Genomic DNA, 18,122 nt, shown 5'->3' with positions numbered 1-18,122 from the left:
ATGGGGCACGCAAACCTTATCTTCTCATTCTATCAACAGCCCCAGCAATCACACACACACACATATGGATGACCTTTATAACTCAGTGTAAGGGCTTCCCAGACTTATCCTCAGTATATTTTTCAGACGTCTGGCTGCAATGGAATAGATTAGGATGACGATAGACAGCTGGTTATTCAAACCGTCTTTCAGAGAACCGGGAGACCCTGTCTGCCAAACCCATTATATAAATTACACTACCAGGTACCGTGATATCGATTGGTACAAGCCATTGTGTCCAAAAAGTCACGGTCTCTGTGTTCCCATAAACTTTCTTTCTAGGTTACCGTGAATAATCGTATTTCGTTGCGGTTTTAGACTACAACTTTGGGACCTATCCCGCTGTGCAGGTTGCCATGTGGTACGGTGATATTACTTATAAATTGGGCATTGGCACATTCAAGTCACGGGTGATTCGCTGCCATAAAGAAGCACAAGGACTGAGATACTAACAGCTCCCCCAAGCCTAGGCGGGAGTAATGGGAAAGCTGGGTTGGAATCATAGAAATCTCGGGCTGTATTTAATCCATGAGCAATCTCGCACTCGAAACATCATGGAGGTTAGAGTGGGGCCCTACTGGAGTCGTCTCGTTCTTTCTAAATTAACCTTCAGGAGTTGTTGGGAATCCGGCATTTGGTATATCATACGCAGTACTGGGAGCCATTTCTCTTGTGTGATTACTCGCGCCCTGATATCCTCCGTATTTCTGAAATTTGCTACTATTTTACTTGAGTGATTTAGGTACTACTTACCTTCGATCTTCCTATACTTGGCTGGAGGCGCTCCAGGATGTGGTTACTAATCAACGTCGGTGGCGTTCTTGTTGTCAGTCTTTATCGAGATTTTCGGAATTTGTGGGCACCTTAGTTTGTTGACCCTCTTAGTTTCCCCTTTCATTTTTATCCCCACTATAAGGCTTTAAAATAAATAGCGGTTAAAAGGCAGTGAACTATCGGTGTTGTGGTGTCCACGCTGCCAGTTAGTTAACAGGGCTTACTTGTGCATTTGAATCTGTTTCAGGATGATAAAATTAGCCATTTTTAATCCAGCGGTAAAAGAAGTGTGCCGATTTCGGAACAGTTGCGTGTCGTTCCAGCATGAGCATACTCTTTATCGTTCCACACATCTGCTTTTCTGGAACCCTTGCCCTAAGAAGGATATTAGCTGCCATCTTCCCCTGATCCCGCATGGATGGCATGTCTGGTCTGGGGTGTGATGGCACAGCGGTTAGGGTGTTAATTTACTGGCCAGAAGGTCCGTGGTTCGAATCTGACCTCTGCCTCTCGAATTCCCCTGTGTAGACTTGGGAAACCTGGCAGTATACCATTCCTCATGCTTCCTTTTGGTGGCATGAACGTTGGGCACCGAAAGGGTGCTACGGCTGGATGATTGTTTCTCTGATGCGGCTTATTGCCCGTAAGCCCGTGCATCTAATGTTCTTGCTGCCGGTGACAGTACTTAGATCGTGAGCGCGTGATGAGACGTTTTGCGGCATTACTAGGCTTGGGCAACCTAGCAACATGTAGACCCTTGTGCACGGCAGTAATTCTCCGAAACGGTGCCACAGCCAAGCGGTTGAGCTTTCGGCTCCCCCAGTTATTGGCATGCTTCATAACATTGTGTGGAGAATGGACTTTACATGTTTTCTCACTAACATGCTTGCTATTTCTTTTAGGATCTCTTCCGAACGATGCCTAACAACGCATGCTTCTCCTCTTCCCACTCGACTGGCATATCCCGACTACGCCGCGTTCTACGATCCTTGGCGTGGCTGTATGTTGACGTAGGTTATTGTCAAGGAATGGGCTTGGTAAGTTCTATGTCGAAAGAATCTTTTACTTTCAAAAATCGATGTATTGCCGTCGAGATGTCATCCTTCATCATTAGCTGTCGTCTTAATTAGACGAATCAGCTGATTTCAGGATGTCCTAGTGAATAAACCAAGATCAATCTGATTCCGTTATTGATTCAGAATTCGGTTACAAGGCTAATTTTGCTTGGAATACGGTCTTTTACACTGAACCGATCCTTTGAAAGAGTCCCACTTCTGTCTGCAAAGGAATTCCCATTAAAGGTCGAGAAAATACTAAAGTTTGTCGATTATTGGTCCAAATGGACTCTAGTACCCGTGCACGCACTGTTGAAGGATATTGTAAACGAAGGGTTCTTTTGAATTCCAACACTGCAGCTTGAAACCGAGTGATTTAGTCAAAATTTTAGGTCATGTACGTCGCTTGTATACCTCCCTAGTCTAGTCACTTTGGTCTAGTCCGCTCGCACAGTCTCACCAAAGTGAAAGAGCGGCACTAAGCGCAAGTTATTCTCTGCGGATACGTAATGGTTTCCTTCCAAGGAAGTATGGAGTTTCTCAGCTTACTTATCTGGGCTCTGCAATCCTATGAACTGCTCGGGCTAAAGGTCAACAACGTCCATCGGTAGTACCGTGCGCTTCTTCGTTTCGCTGATGGAGTATTTTTGTCGTCGTCATCATCATCATCAAAAACATGACATCAGTGTTCAACACTGATGCTTCACCGCTGTCGAGGGGAGAAACATTGCTAATAAAATCGGAGGTTATCCACAAACCGCAAGTTTTCTTAGGACTGACTTTCAAGGTGTGTTCGCAAAGTGGGCTTCATATATATCACCTAGGCCATCTCCACTGGCTCGCTTTCCAAAGGTATGACGTTCAAATTAGCTTCCACACCATGTCGCGAATGTGGAGGCTCTTACAATAAACTAAACTGTGACATAGCGACTTGGCTTTACTGCTGTTTGCGGGAGTCACAGTTACAGCCACCATGCATTTTTCTGCATGTGGCTGCCGTTGAGCAGCTGTCATGCGAGTTATTACTGTACTAATCGCTGTAAAATGCATGAATTAGCCAAGGCAAACAAAGAAAGCTTGATTTAACTTCTACTATATCGGGTGGGCTTATCCGTTCGGTCCACGAACTCTAACTGTTGTCAGTGAAACGGCGTACTTCCGAATGTTGTACAGTCGGGATAAGACAAAATGTATAAACATGTGGACGAAGCGTATCTAGGACGTGGCCGTGAGCAGCTGATCAGCAATGTGATTAACTCGCACTCCTCCGCCCGCTCGCTACAAATCTATCCACTCGACGTGATTTTATATGTACGGCGGCTCGCTTCCGGACGAAGGCAATTTGTCCAGTTCATCCTGTGACACCTATGATGAAAGAGAATCAAGAGGGCTACAGAAATTTCGGTTTTCAACCAAATTCCAGGACAGGGTCCACGTGGTCTTGCCTTTGTTTCGCTAAACATGTTGCAAAATATTGCCACTGACAGATGTCGGTAGCGCTGGCACTGTCAATCCCTTTCCAATTTGTCTGATTGAATGTGTAGAACTGTACAAATCTCAAGTGTTTGCACTTATCTGGTTTCCATTTTTATTCCGGTGAGCCTGTAGCTTTATCTAACCGATTCTGTCGATTCTGTTGGACGGCCAATCACCAGTGTTCTCATGTTGGTGTTGCTGTAAATAGCACTGATGATGAGAATCATGCTCCTGGATGTCCAGTTACTGAACATGCCACTTGCAATCTAGCCGAAAACACTTAACATATCCTCACCTTTCATGGAAATTCCATAGGCTCTGATTGTGGTCTGGCCGGTAAGCAAATCTTTAAGGCTGGCGTTCGCCTCTTATGAGGACGAAGTGGCAAACCTCTGGATATCAGGCCACAGTTCGAGCTGTTTTGTCGTATGTTTAAGAGACTTGGTCATTGCGAGCACCGGAACTGAGACATCTTCAGGTCCTTGTCTGCTACCAGAGGCTGTAGTGACTTGATCATATATCACGCGTGCGAATTGATCATCTGCCAAAACTGTTTCCCATGCCTAATGCAGAATGGCGCAAGCAGAGATGTGGGTAGCCTTTGATTTGACAGAATGTACCGAATCGATTTCGAAAAGTCTGGATGCAGTCGGCGCGGTTCTCCTCGCATTGTAGGTTGGAGTTCGTGTGATCTTCCCAGTGAGTCATCGGTACCGACGTCTTATTCTCTGGTGGTCATACAAACACTTCTCACATTAGGTACTCATGAGTAAGGTGAAAAAATTGAGAATTTATCCTGCTTCATCCGGGAGGAACAAGCCATTTGGTCGCTTCTTCAAGTTTGATACGAGGCTTTCACAATTCCCTTGTGTCTTATAGATTGCGGCCAACCTGCTCCTGTGTATGGAAGAGGAGACCGCATTTTGGATGATGTGCAGTATCATTGAAGATCTCCTTCCACCATCCTATTATTCCTCGATCAGTTTACTCGGTGTTCAGGCGGACCAGGCTGTTTTATGTCATTTACTCCCACGGTACTTGCCCGAAGTGGACTGCTTGCTTAAAGACCACGGAATTGGTGAGTATCTTGTTGTTCTAACTTGATATGATTCCTTGCATTTAAGAGGAAGTCATCACAGTGCGGATCGTCAGACAAAAACACTACTATACTAACTGTATTGTATACGTTTCCAACATTACTTTGCAAACAAGTGTGGGAAAAACGTCTGTCCCCTTTGATGAATAAAGTTCAGGGATGAGCATCATTGCTGTATTATAGTACATTTTAATCCACAGGTCAACACTCCATATCTCTGAAGTGGTCCTTTTCGTTCCATTCTGTCATTAGCGGTTGTACTTCTATACTTTGCTCAAATGATCAACTTCCCGCTTGTTAAGTCAGTTCACTAATCTCAGGGGCTCGAATCACGTTCGCAAACTTGCGTCACTTGTGCCAAAAGGCATATCCTTAGGTATCAAAGGCCGCGTGTACCAGACTACAGCAGAGGTTCTATTGTTGTATGGTTGGAAGACGCGGCCTCTGCAGACAAGCGATGTGAGGCGACTTCTGGTTTCTAACCGTCACTGTCTGAGAAGTTTGCTCGTGTTGGATTGCTTCAATGAATCCTTCATGGTTTTCCGGCAGGTAATTTTGTCAGGGAGAACATCCAGCATCGTCAGATGCGGTGCCTCAGCCATGTGCTATGCATGACAAAACACCGTCTACCGAGACGAGTGTTGTTCATTCAGTATGACGCAAACTGCGAGGCGGACAAAGTACAACTTGGCAGAATAGTGTGAAAGAGAATATGAAGAGTTCACTTGTTGTTATTGCGGTCCGCCTTCAACCATGGGGTCCCCGTGATTCCCTCCCCTAGGGCTTGGCCGGAGGCTGTTGTAAAATGATGGCTTATGGGTTCTGTTAGTTACTTTTCAGGTTGAGGGGTTTTAGATTTGGGCATTTCAGAATACTCGTGATAGGCCATCACCAGACGACCCACCCGCCCACTTCTCATTCTAAAGCTTTAGACGCAATAAGATGAACTCTGTGGTTGTACGGCAGTGAATCATCAGTGTCAGCACCGATGTTACTGTTTCTGATGATGACGATGATTCTTTCTCCCGGTTGTATGATTCTGTTTTGACTAAATATTGTGGAGTATGTTGGTCTACTCAGCCAGCTTTTTCACTTGTGTGTGACAGATTAAGGCTTCTTCCAGTCAAACTCGATCAGCTGCTAGATGTCACTAAGTAATAGCGCAATCCGAAAAGATCCCTCATGCGTGATTCTCTATTCTCTCCTGATGCGGTCTGGATGGTTAGTTCATACCAAACTGGAAAACGCCATATCGTATGCTGACAAAGATTGCATATTTTCCGGAACAGAACTCTAAGAATCAGAGAACAGTCAGCTGATTAGCATCCCAATTTCGTTGTCGTCACGGCTTTCGATCTGAAAAGTTCAGGTGTGAGTCATGAAGATTGGAAAACAGATCAAACGACGTTTTTCGTGACACAAGCTGATGACTGATATGTCGAACCGACCGCCCTCCAGTTCCGTTCCCTTAGTATGGCCAGTGTGTGATTGAGTAGATCTGAATCAAGCACATGCGTGAACTCATGTACTCACCTCTATCAGACCGAGGGTTCATAAATCCAAAAGTGGACGTCAAGTCAAGATAACAATAAATCGGAGTCTGTGAATGAAGGTGTGCAAAGCGTCACAGTCGATTGGCCGGAGTGGCCAGTGGTCACGTGAGCAAACCATGGAAATTGCAATCGCGATCACCAATCAAAGTTCGATTCAAATAGCATACTCTACATACTTTTAAACGATATGTTCAAACGTAATTGTCTGTTTCCTGGTTTACAGAACTATCGCTGATCACCCTGCAATGGTTCCTCACCCTTTACGCAAGTGTATGCCCCACACCAGTGACGTTCCGGATTTGGGATCTGTTTTTCTACGAAGGTTCTGTTGTGCTGTTCCGAATCGCTCTTGCGTTGCTCACAATGAAGGTAAATCACCATTTTTCTCACTAGTATTGTGGCAATTCATCCGCTACATTCTCATCAGAAGTCCTGCTGTTAGTAAAGGCTATTTTGTATTGCAATATACGTACACAGGCTGATCAATAAAGTCAGAGTCCTCCTCAGAGTTAATCAATTATTCTACGGGCTCATAGTTTAGTCTGACTATTGAAATCAGTGTGAATGATCCGTGCAACTCAATAAAATGTAGATCACAATGGATTAGGTCGTATGTAACTCCCTTCATGGATTCAGTGTCGTTCGCCGCTAAGGCACGAAGGAGGCCACTCTGCATGTTAAGTTCGTTAGATTACTTAGCGCTCCGGATAACGAGCCCCACAGAGTCCCGTTAACTCTAAAAACAGTCAAACAGAGAGCCTAGTAATCCCTAAGTCATGGGCTCGTAATTCGCTCACTTGAAATAGCAATGATTCGATTGGTTCCGATAAACCCTAGTTACATGAGGACTCATCAGTTTTGGTCTATTGCAAGCCTTGTCTCGCTACCAGACACCGTCTACCGAGACGAGTGTTGTTCATTCAGTATGACGCAAACTGCGAGGCGGACAAAGTACAACTTGGCAGAATAGTGTGAAAGAGAATATGAAGAGTTCACTTGTTGTTATTGCGGTCCGCCTTCAACCATGGGGTCCCCGTGATTCCCTCCCCTAGGGCTTGGCCGGAGCTGTTGTAAAAATGATGGCTTATGGGTTCTGTTAGTTACTTTTCAGGTTGAGGGGTTTTAGATTTGGGCATTTCAGAATACTTGTGATAGCCTATCACCAGACGACCCACCCGCCCACTTCTCATTCTAAAGCTTTAGACGCAATAAGATGAACTCTGTGGTTGTACGGCAGTGAATCATCAGTGTCAGCACCGATGTTGCTGTTTCTGATGATGACGATGATTCTTTCTCCCGGTTGTATGATTCTGTTTTGACTAAATATTGTGGAGTATGTTGGTCTACTCAGCCAGCTTTTTCACTTGTGTGTGACAGATTAAGGCTTCTTCCAGTCAAACTCGATCAGCTGCTAGATGTCACTAAGTAATAGCGCAATCCGAAAAGATCCCTCATGCGTGATTCTCTATTCTCTCCTGATGCGGTCTGGATGGTTAGTTCATACCAAACTGGAAAACGCCATATCGTATGCTGACAAAGATTGCATATTTTCCGGAACAGAACTCTAAGAATCAGAGAACAGTCAGCTGATTAGCATCCCAATTTCGTTGTCGTCACGGCTTTCGATCTGAAAAGTTCAGGTGTGAGTCATGAAGATTGGAAAACAGATCAAACGACGTTTTTCGTGACACAAGCTGATGACTGATATGTCGAACCGACCGCCCTCCAGTTCCGTTCCCTTAGTATGGCCAGTGTGTGATTGAGTAGATCTGAATCAAGCACATGCGTGAACTCATGTACTCACCTCTATCAGACCGAGGGTTCATAAATCCAAAAGTGGACGTCAAGTCAAGATAACAATAAATCGGAGTCTGTGAATGAAGGTGTGCAAAGCGTCACAGTCGATTGGCCGGAGTGGCCAGTGGTCACGTGAGCAAACCATGGAAATTGCAATCGCGATCACCAATCAAAGTTCGATTCAAATAGCATACTCTACATACTTTTAAACGATATGTTCAAACGTAATTGTCTGTTTCCTGGTTTACAGAACTATCGCTGATCACCCTGCAATGGTTCCTCACCCTTTACGCAAGTGTATGCCCCACACCAGTGACGTTCCGGATTTGGGATCTGTTTTTCTACGAAGGTTCTGTTGTGCTGTTCCGAATCGCTCTTGCGTTGCTCACAATGAAGGTAAATCACCATTTTTCTCACTAGTATTGTGGCAATTCATCCGCTACATTCTCATCAGAAGTCCTGCTGTTAGTAAAGGCTATTTTGTATTGCAATATACGTACACAGGCTGATCAATAAAGTCAGAGTCCTCCTCAGAGTTAATCAATTATTCTACGGGCTCATAGTTTAGTCTGACTATTGAAATCAGTGTGAATGATCCGTGCAGCTCAATAAAATGTAGATCACAATGGATTAGGTCGTATGTAACTCCCTTCATGGATTCAGTGTCGTTCGCCGCTAAGGCACGAAGGAGGCCACTCTGCATGTTAAGTTCGTTAGATTACTTAGCGCTCCGGATAACGAGCCCCACAGAGTCCCGTTAACTCTAAAAACAGTCAAACAGAGAGCCTAGTAATCCCTAAGTCATGGGCTCGTAATTCGCTCACTTGAAATAGCAATGATTCGATTGGTTCCGATAAACCCTAGTTACATGAGGACTCATCAGTTTTGGTCTATTGCAAGCCTTGTCTCGCTACCAGTAGCTTGAAACCTTCAACCAAAAGATCAGTCTCATCTATTCCCATCTTATAGGTCCTCGTAAGAACAGGAGCTTCTGTGGATGGGCTTTTTTTCGAAGAACTGACCATATCTATGCTGACGTAGTAAGATTGTCTCAAACCGCACACCCGTTTGTCACCGTGAGGGTTCACTGCTCTGTGGATGCGTTCCATATTTCAACCTAAATGACGGTATTTTTCTGGTTCTGAAACCGGTCTGAAACCAACTGGGTTTTCCATGTGTCTTTATTCTCTTCTCCGTCAGAAACCCGAACTAATGAATTTGGACAATCCAGTGCAAATTTTCAACCTGTTGTCAGGTGCGCCGGGTACTGTCACTGATGTGAATGAACTTATACAAGTGAGTTTTGACGGACAGTCACTACATTTGATGAAGTGCATTTACGGAAAACTCAACCTAATCCCAGCTTAATGCGCATATCTGATGAGCCCCGAGAATCTGGTCTTGGGCTGTCTGAGAGTCTTCAGCAACCCGATGAGTAGCATGTTGCGTCAACAAAAAATGACGCGTGTTTCTTTTTGTCCGTGGATTTTACGTGTTATGCCACTCTCTAGATGACCGCGACATCTGAAAGTTCATCTCAAACACACTTGGACTAACCAAGGATTACACTTCCCTAATTCGTCCGACTCCTTCCGTACATTTGACAACATTCATTTAGTTTTCCTTAGTTGGCACCGCCCTCCTATCTGCTGTTGATCTTACCTCACTAATCGTATCTGTGTACGTCGGTGCACTTGTTAGTCACCTTCATTGGTCCTTTGTTTGACCCGCTTCTTATGCCCTATCCTGCCGTGATACCAAAGTGGTCACCAACCAGGATCATCAGACTGATCTCATATGAAGACCGGCAGCCCATACCACACGGATTCGTTTGCTTCCACTGTTATGTGATATGCGCTTTGCCATTATTGACCCAAAGAACGTGGACCAGGGTTTACGTTACGCACTTGACCATTTGCTTGTACACAACGCCATAGGTTTTCGAACCCAACCCATTCTTTTGGGTTAAAGGAATTCTCAACTTACACTTATCGGTAACTCAACATCGTCGGTTTTTCAAGTGTGTACAGAAAGCCAACAGGTCCTCGTATCGAACCCACAAAGTTTTGCCTTGGCTGCAGGCCTCTTGAGACACTCATCGTTTAAGTTCAGCCCGGTTTCGGTTAACTCTTGCTGCGGTGTGTAAATAGCACACAGTGTTCTATACTGCCTTGAAAGCAACGAAGCAGCATACAGCTCTTCATTCTCGGTTACCCCAGTGAATGCTTCTCTACAGGCTTCCTATTGATGCAAAATTCGCAACTCCTTATATACAATGTACTGAATGCTTTTTCGCTTGCAACCTATTCGTAGTGGGAAACCCAGAGTTACCGAACGTGACGTCGATTGGACGCATGTGTGATGCACCGTTAGGGATCAAATGGTGCGCTGTGATTGGTCCGATTGTGGACCAATGAGAACACAGCTTATTATGTTGGAAATTCTAACGCCTTCACAGAGATCCCGTCATTACCTTTTGAATACTTCAGCTTTTGGTCGTGTAGTTACGACTATAGTATCCCCAACTTGACTCTTTACATGTTCATTCTAGCCACCATCTGTTTGGAATGATGGAGCTCGTGCAATATTAGCCCGCCATGATCCCATCGAACGCTATCTCTCCAACCACTGTGGTACGACAGTATCCTATATGAGACACCCTGTGTGCAATATTTTATTGTCAAATCTTCATGATTGCTACTTGAACTCATTTCCAACTTCGCCCGAGCCACGGTTTCGATCATGCGACGGCCTTGTTTTCAGTAAAATGCGTCCTTTTATGATGAAATTCCCCGATCAGCATAAGGTAACCTCCATTGGAGGGTTTTTCATGGTGTTAGCCGAAAGTGATCTCTGTAGAGGAGAACAGCAGTGATTTCCTTATAATTCCGAGTTTTCACATTTGTCTAGCAGTCATCTGCGATGATATGTTTCCCCTTCCTCGAAATTCACTTGTGTCCATCGCGAAAACAAATTGAATCCTTATTTTTAATGGATAGTCTTTGGCTTAGCTGTGAATTCACAGTGCACAATTGCATTCGCACAGGTCGCCTATTCTCTTGATGAGGAATATTTGGATGCCTCCAGTGTCAGCAGCCTTCGACGTCACTATCTGGCCCAGCTGATGGTCGAAGAAAGTGCATTGCTGCAGCCAGACTCACGACCCAATTTGCCGAAGCAGGTGCGATTTTGACTCTACCTCTCTTATTCTTAGTTTATGGTACATGTTTTTTTGTTTGTCTTTAAAATTGGAATTTTCGGAACGAAAATCAGGTCACCGTAGCAGTGCGATGTAGCATTAAACCAACCACAGGGTTACGACTTTCGTTTGAATGAGGAAGCAATTTCTTGGGACATCTAGGAATGTAATACTAACAATAACAATAATAATTGTTCAGTTGTAACACCAATCCGGGGCCAAGCTGCCATGCCGCCAGCAGGAAGTTCGAGGGCTGACGTACTGACAGGCAGTTCAAGCCCAGATAAGGGTAGCTGGGGTGCTGGATTCGAACCCTGGATCTACCGGTCGGTAATTTCGCCCTTCAATCACTGAGTTATCTGAGTTCTATGAATTTGGGGAAATCTTGTATTGTTCTGTCCCGTTCTTAGGCTGTTTTCGTAGGCTGTGAAGTCCTCAACGCATTTTGCTTTGTGGGTGTGTATTCAAAGCTAACCTGTAGGCTGTCACTCTAGATTCTTCAGTTCAGTAGTGGGGCGAGATGGTTCAACTGGCCAGGTCACGAATTTACTGACCGGAAGGTTTGTGGTTCGAGCCCAGCCTGTGCATCTCTACTTTCCCTGTCTAGGCTTGGGCAACCTGCCCGACCTCGTGCTTCCTTCGGATGGCCTGGCAGCTAGGCACCGGAAGGGTGGTACAGCTGAAGTATCCTACCCGATCCAGTTCAGTAATGTGGGAGGTTCGTTTTGGAAACATAGAGGGCCAAGGTTAAGCGCATTTTTGCTGTAGCATGCTTACCATTCCGGTTTCGCGGATGCATTTACTCAGGGTAGATGGCGACGGAGAAAATGCCTTACCTCCAAAGTTCTCTTATCAGTCCGGTGTTTCGCATGGTAACAAATAAGACTTGTATTGGGACTAAGTGTCGGGTTTTGAAATATGAATGCATTAGCCATACCACCCTTGATGTTGAAGTAAGCTTTTGTTGCGCGGACTGTAAAAGATCTCAGTCCATTCTTTTTATGCGGTCACATTTTGGATATGTCACCCGACCGTTTGGTTAGCTGAGCGATTTGAACGGCTGTCCACATCCATACAGGTTCGCCCCATCTTGCTTCTTTATCCGGTTCCGAACGAAACGAGTGACTATAAGATCCAGGTAGCAAGGGACCATTTCAGCTATCAGACTACACGCAGTTCGTATTCGGTGGGTAGTCGGATCGGACGGATGACGGCAGTAGATGCTATGTAGTGAATCGGTTCTATTAGCAGGTGGATTAGTAGACATCATGGATTTAGTAGAACGTACAATAAGTAATGGCGCAATCGGTAGGAGCAAAAAATGAACAGTGAAATACCAGGGCTTTGGATATTGGTAATCAGACAATGTAGATAGACCGTACGTAGGAAAAACGCCGCAGATGACAGTCAGTACGTTCGGGAGGTGAGCGAAACTGCCTGCAGTCATTAGCTGACGGTGCGGGCAGCAGCTCGTGTCACATATCAAGTGGGACTGAGCTCTTAGGCCCGTTTGAAACGATACTGTTGGTAAGTTGGGTTGGAGCAACTTATAGCGCGCTCGCCTGCTATCCGAGGGGCTCCGAGTTCTGTCCCTGGCCGACCAGACAGGAGCAGGAACTCGAATATGGATAGAGTCGATACGAAAATGCAGGCGAATATGGGCAGGAAATAATTTTGACATTAGTAACTAGAGTGTAAGCAGGTCTTAGTGGCAACAAAAGATCTGGGGAACGGCCAGTAAGAAAGCAGAACTGTTACAAAATGCAGGCATAAATCCCGCTACTCATGAGTAGTCATGACACAAAAGAAAAATGACCTGTGATCGCCACTGACACGCAGGAGTCAACAGTGACCTAAGAAATGAGTATGTGGCTCGGAGTATGTGTCCGAGTCAGACGTCATCACCAGGCTCACTGATAGCACGGCCAATGGATTCGCAAATACTGGTAGGGATTTGTAAGCTTTACTTGAGAAGTCGGTTTGTACCGAGAAGCCGAGGGGCACTCCACAGTTGTTTCATTCATGTAGAGAAGCACCAAGAGTGCATGTATCACCCGCACTAACATTCGGCGAGGAGCGGATAATCGACAGTGTGATTAACTCGCACTTGGACACTCCTTCACTGATCACCTGTTGACTGTCTCTCCGGATTACTACTTTTCGGTTGGAAGGTCTATTAAATTGTGAATTATTCTTCCTTCTGGAGCACTTACAAATTGGTGGTATTACGAGGAGGTTTGGAAATATCGTTTTGGAGTTCCGAGCGAAATCTCTTTTGAGGTATGTGATTTGACTGAAATATACCATTGAAAGTTCTCAAGATGATACTGTAGTTTCTCGTTGTCCATTTTCTTAGTTTTTCCGTCCTTATGCCAGTTCCTTCATGTCCCCGTGAATTGCATTCCATCTTCGAAGGTATTTGAAAGTACATGGGCCGTCCTGTAACTTCATTGCGGGTTATATATTACAACGGTCAACGTACAAAGTATCTTGGAAACGAGTAGGAATAAAATCAACTTCATTCAAAATCGCAGAATGAACGGGTGTAGATGTCAGTCTTTTTCAAATCAGTTGTGATTTGTTGCCATTGTTTCCTCTTTCCGAGCTATAAGCAGGCCTGTCGTTTGAGATCATGTTGAGCGACAAGCGGGGAACCAAATTATTTGAACGTGTGGAAAGTATTTCCGTCCAGAATACTCTGATTTTATTGTTCGGTGAGATTAATGTGGGAAATGTGACCACAATCGCAGTACAGGCGGCCCGTGTGAGTCGAACGATCCACATTCGGGTATCTTGGTAACGAGATGAGTACAGCAGGCGCTAAACACTCAGCGTTTATCGCCTATAAATGCAGTCATTTTGAAGCTGCAAATTCGCGGCAAACGACTGGTCGCAAAACAAGAGGGAACGGGTTGGTACCAGCAAACGATGCAATGATCCCGTAAGAAATTGACCGCCTGTTCGTGTCAAACTGATGGTTGGATAATTAATTTTGGTACACCGAAGGATCGTATTCATCTGAAAAGGGTTCCAAATCGAGCTTTGGTTGGGACATTTACTGTGGCACCCATTGCTAACCATATTGTGATACTTTATCCCTATTAGACTGAACTCATCTGAGGACGGGCAAAATAATCGATACAATAACTGGATCGATAAAAGCTAATTCATTGGACTAAGACAACGTAGCCATGTGACTAAGTCATTTAAGTGCGAATGGATAAAATAACTGACACAGTGTACGGACCAGTAGTATAGCGAATATACACATGGATCGATATATACCACGCGCTTCTGTTTATCATAAGGGCTCCTTTGCGTACTGTGAGTAATGCTGACGTCACTCGTGTGATGTGCGCCCATGCACATCTTTGGTTATTTAGAACTGTGAAAATATGGTTCAATTTTCCTTTGAATTGATAAACTAATCGTGGGGAACAAAGGAATATGCTTTTCTAAATGAGAACTTGATCGGTATTCTCTCTTGTAACTCTACGTAAGAAACAAACCACAGGGATGATGACCAAGTACAAAGCACGCTTGGGACAATCATTCTGGCTATCCTCATTGAGTTCCCTATCCCTTCATAAACCTCTCTTCCGTGCTAGTATCTGGCCAAGCGACAACTGAAACGTCCTCGGTCCGCTCTCAGTCAGTTCTTGCGCGCGGTCGCTTTATCTTCGAGTCCGTCTAGACGATTGGCAAACGTGGCAGTACCATTTCGTGATCCACAGCAGCAATCTTCCGAATGTCATTCACCTGACTACTCACGTTCCTCACATAACGGTGAAGCGGAACCAGAGGATCCAAAGTTGAAGAATGTGCGACAGACGGAGATTTTGGTCGAACTGAAACAAGCCATACTTATGGTGAGTTATCTCAGTCTTTCAGTTACTCGTCGTTTGAACTACGTGCTTCTGTCTCCTATGATAGCGACGGCCTGATTGTCGTAATCTGATACAGCCTCCACGTGAGTATATCTTTGGTCGATGGATCAGTCTCTTGGGGAAGTTGCTCAATAGTAGCCACCTTGTATGCCTGAACCTTGGCTCACAACTTTTGTTGGACTCTGGTGGGTGCTTCATTTTTTGTCCCTAAACATATTTACAGTAGGCTCTCTATTGTTCAGGACAGCTTTTGCCAACATCTAATACCTATGGTATTGGGGTGTCCTGAGGTCCGAACAGCACGTCAATTGGACGGATGCGTCACGTGCGGGCTACCGACCAAATGAAGGCATGCCCTGATTGGTCAGAATGTCAGCCAATCTCGATCGAGTATGGTTACCTCGATGTTTCTTGCTCACGTCACGGAGATTTTAACGCGACCTCGTGGAGTATTCTGTGATGACCTTACACAAAGGACTGTCTGAAGCTACTGTGCCTTTTGATATACCATAGTGGATGGAGCAAGAAGCCAAGGACCGGCACACAGGTTTGCGACCGTTCAGAAGACGCAACACAGAGTTACGTCAGTTTGTCTGTCATGAACAGAGTATACATTGCGGCAGTACGATCCTGACTGCTTTATGGATAAGAACCTTGGCACAAGGGACGTAAGAAATCTGTCGGTGTTTGAATATGGGTTTCTTTGAAGCATTGGCCGGGTCTGGTTTGGAGCATCGGGTTAGCAATACTGAGGTACGCTAGATGGTTTTAGGTAAAAAGGGCTCTACCACGATGGATGAGCTACTTACCTTTCGTGGGTTACGCTGGTTAGGACATGTAACCTGCATGCTATAGGATCATCTACCTCGCAAGGTTCTTCGCCCAGCTTTGTGTGACCAATTGGAGGTCAGTGTATGACCTTGCAACGAAGTATGGAAACAATAAACAGTAGGTTCAGTTGGGTCGACAGTTAACCCCTCCCTGGATGGAGTCCTCGGGAGTCAAGTCAGCAATCGCTAAAGACGCTGGCAGACACGAATCGATCACGCAGTCTGTGGCGCTGGTACAGCAGCTGGTACCAGCGTACATTGGGTGCATGGTTTATAGCTGATCAACTGACTGACAGTTGGCTGATCCTGAAACACGATCGTGATGAAGCAACGCTGTTAGATTGTGTCATACGATTTAGTAGGTAGTCGATTGAGCCGTACCACCACACACTGCCTGGTCCACAAAGCTGCAGTCTTTACCAAAGTTGACTGTTAATTGTCAAGTACCAGCTGATTGTCTTCATTGCTTTGTCAACGATCGTCTTTAGCGGAACATTACTTGGTTGTTACTTGAAACTGTTGATAGTTGGTCGTCGATACAAGTGATGTTTCCGCCACGAATGTTAAATTATTCGTGCTACACTCAAAAACGTAGCATTCGTCGTTCCATAAGACGTTGATTTCTGATTCCTTCTTTTTGATATGAGGATTCTACCTTGTTTGTTCCTGTGCCTTTGATTATGGATCTGAACACAACTTGTTCGACAGTGCCCTTGCATTTCCGAGTTCGCTGGTAATTGTTTTTACTTACATTTCATAAACGTTTAGTTGGTTAAAACTGGTTCCCCACGAAGCAGCTGGTCCCTCGTCAGTTGCAGTCAGACCTGATGGGGATGATATTCTGTGGGTGGTTTGAGTGACATCAATGCTCACTTTGGCAGGAAAGCCTGCTTTTCGAGAATAATATGGTCATTCGGCTGTACTACCGTTTCGGTACCTAACTGCCATGCCACTAGAGGGAAGCACAAGGGCTGGGATACTGCCAGGTCACCCAATCCTAGACAGGGGAAGTCGAGAGGAAGAGGTCGAGTTCGAACCACGAACCTTTCGGCCAGCAAAGTCACGCCCTAACCACTGAGCCACCTCCCCCTCCCCCCATTTCGTTGATTACAGCTGTAATTTCATAGTTATTTGGTTTTGGTTCTGTTTACTGAGACTTGTTAGTACAATTAAGTAGCATAAGTTCTTGTAATTCATCATATGGATGTGGCAGCCCTCAAATAACAATTCCTCAACCGTTTCTCTTTTTTTAGATTGTGCGGCATTTTCGATTGTGTGACCCACAACATGCCGATGCTAGTTCTCAAGCTGACTATTCAATGGAAAGCCATCGACTGGATTTGGAAACCTACGTTCAGGTTAGTTTATATTGCTTAGTCGAAGTCACCTGCCCGGTTTGAGTGTCTGACAAGTACAGCAAGCATAAAAAGATCCAACTGAATCTGCTGACCTTTCTGGATGCTTTTTGATAAACTCAAAAAAGCCATACAATTCAGTAAAACAACTGAAGCGCGCAACTTGACACGCAAATATGGCGGGTAGGCAGTGCGTATATAAATGCACTACTTTAAGTTTACTAAGTAGCTTGAAGTTGATGACATCAAAATATGAACCGTGGGGCGATCCAGTTGTGGCAAGTGGATCACTTTAGTGTGAAATTCAGGAGAAATTTCCTGCGTCTGTTTGTGCTGGTCTTTGTTAGTTGGTTGACAAAACTCTCCACTTGAAGCCCGTTCTCGTGGGATGAACACTAATGTTTTTCTATCTTGTGTTTTCCCTACGGTATGGCCGTTGTGTCATTTTCACTGGTTTAGCTACTGCTCCAATGTAAGCTTGAGGAAGTTAGTAGCATCTTGAGCCTCTTCTTTCCATCAGGTCACATGGTTGCTATGCACCAACCGCGTGTCTACTACTTGTTTGAGGTTTTTCAGAAAAAAACCGGTCTATTTTTCAACATTCATATTTTTCGATGTTTCTTAAAATCCAGAAACTTATGTTGTCTCGACATGTATCACCTCCCTCTTATTTTGTTAAAATCGTCCGTTCTTTGAGCCACATTCAGCTCTTTTTAGAAGAAATGCTCCGCAAACTTGATCACAGCATAACAGTGTCATCAGCTTTCGACAAACGAGTGCTTCTTTTGGTGATTTACGGTCGCAGCCTCGATTAAGCGTCTTTTCCGTGCAATCAGACATCCCACACTCAACACTGTGTCTCTAGGTTTCCGAGAATGCATGTGGTAGTGGACGAAGAAGCACGGGTGTTGATTTCTCCTGAATGGGGATACCGTGACCCTAGCTCCGTGATTATCGGTGAACTTCCCCATACTGTGCGGGTGAAGCCGAGCCTGTGGGGTCGAAGTGCTCCCTGGGCCTCCGCTCACAGACATCGAGTACACAGACGACATAGCTCTTCT

The 18,122-nt window shown here is 45.0% G+C and overlaps 1 protein-coding gene across 1 annotated transcript in view; it reads left to right on the top strand.

The window, feature by feature from the left end:
• Positions 1–18,122, top strand: part of T265_06873 (hypothetical protein) — a gene marked incomplete at both ends in the record, with an annotated part of 41,085 nt that overhangs the window by 4,137 nt on the left and 18,826 nt on the right. The window contains 7 exons of the mRNA XM_009172261.1: positions 1,716–1,850; positions 4,224–4,422; positions 6,217–6,362; positions 8,991–9,086; positions 10,816–10,971; positions 14,598–14,858; positions 16,960–17,064. Coding sequence (XP_009170525.1) covers positions 1,716–1,850; positions 4,224–4,422; positions 6,217–6,362; positions 8,991–9,086; positions 10,816–10,971; positions 14,598–14,858; positions 16,960–17,064 — 1,098 coding nt within the window. The remainder of the gene's footprint in view (positions 1–1,715; positions 1,851–4,223; positions 4,423–6,216; positions 6,363–8,990; positions 9,087–10,815; positions 10,972–14,597; positions 14,859–16,959; positions 17,065–18,122) is intronic.

Source organism: Opisthorchis viverrini (assembly GCF_000715545.1).
Source record: "Opisthorchis viverrini unplaced genomic scaffold opera_v5_150, whole genome shotgun sequence".
NCBI lineage: Eukaryota > Metazoa > Platyhelminthes > Trematoda > Opisthorchiida > Opisthorchiidae > Opisthorchis > Opisthorchis viverrini.
This window is presented reverse-complemented; position numbering and strand designations above follow the sequence as displayed.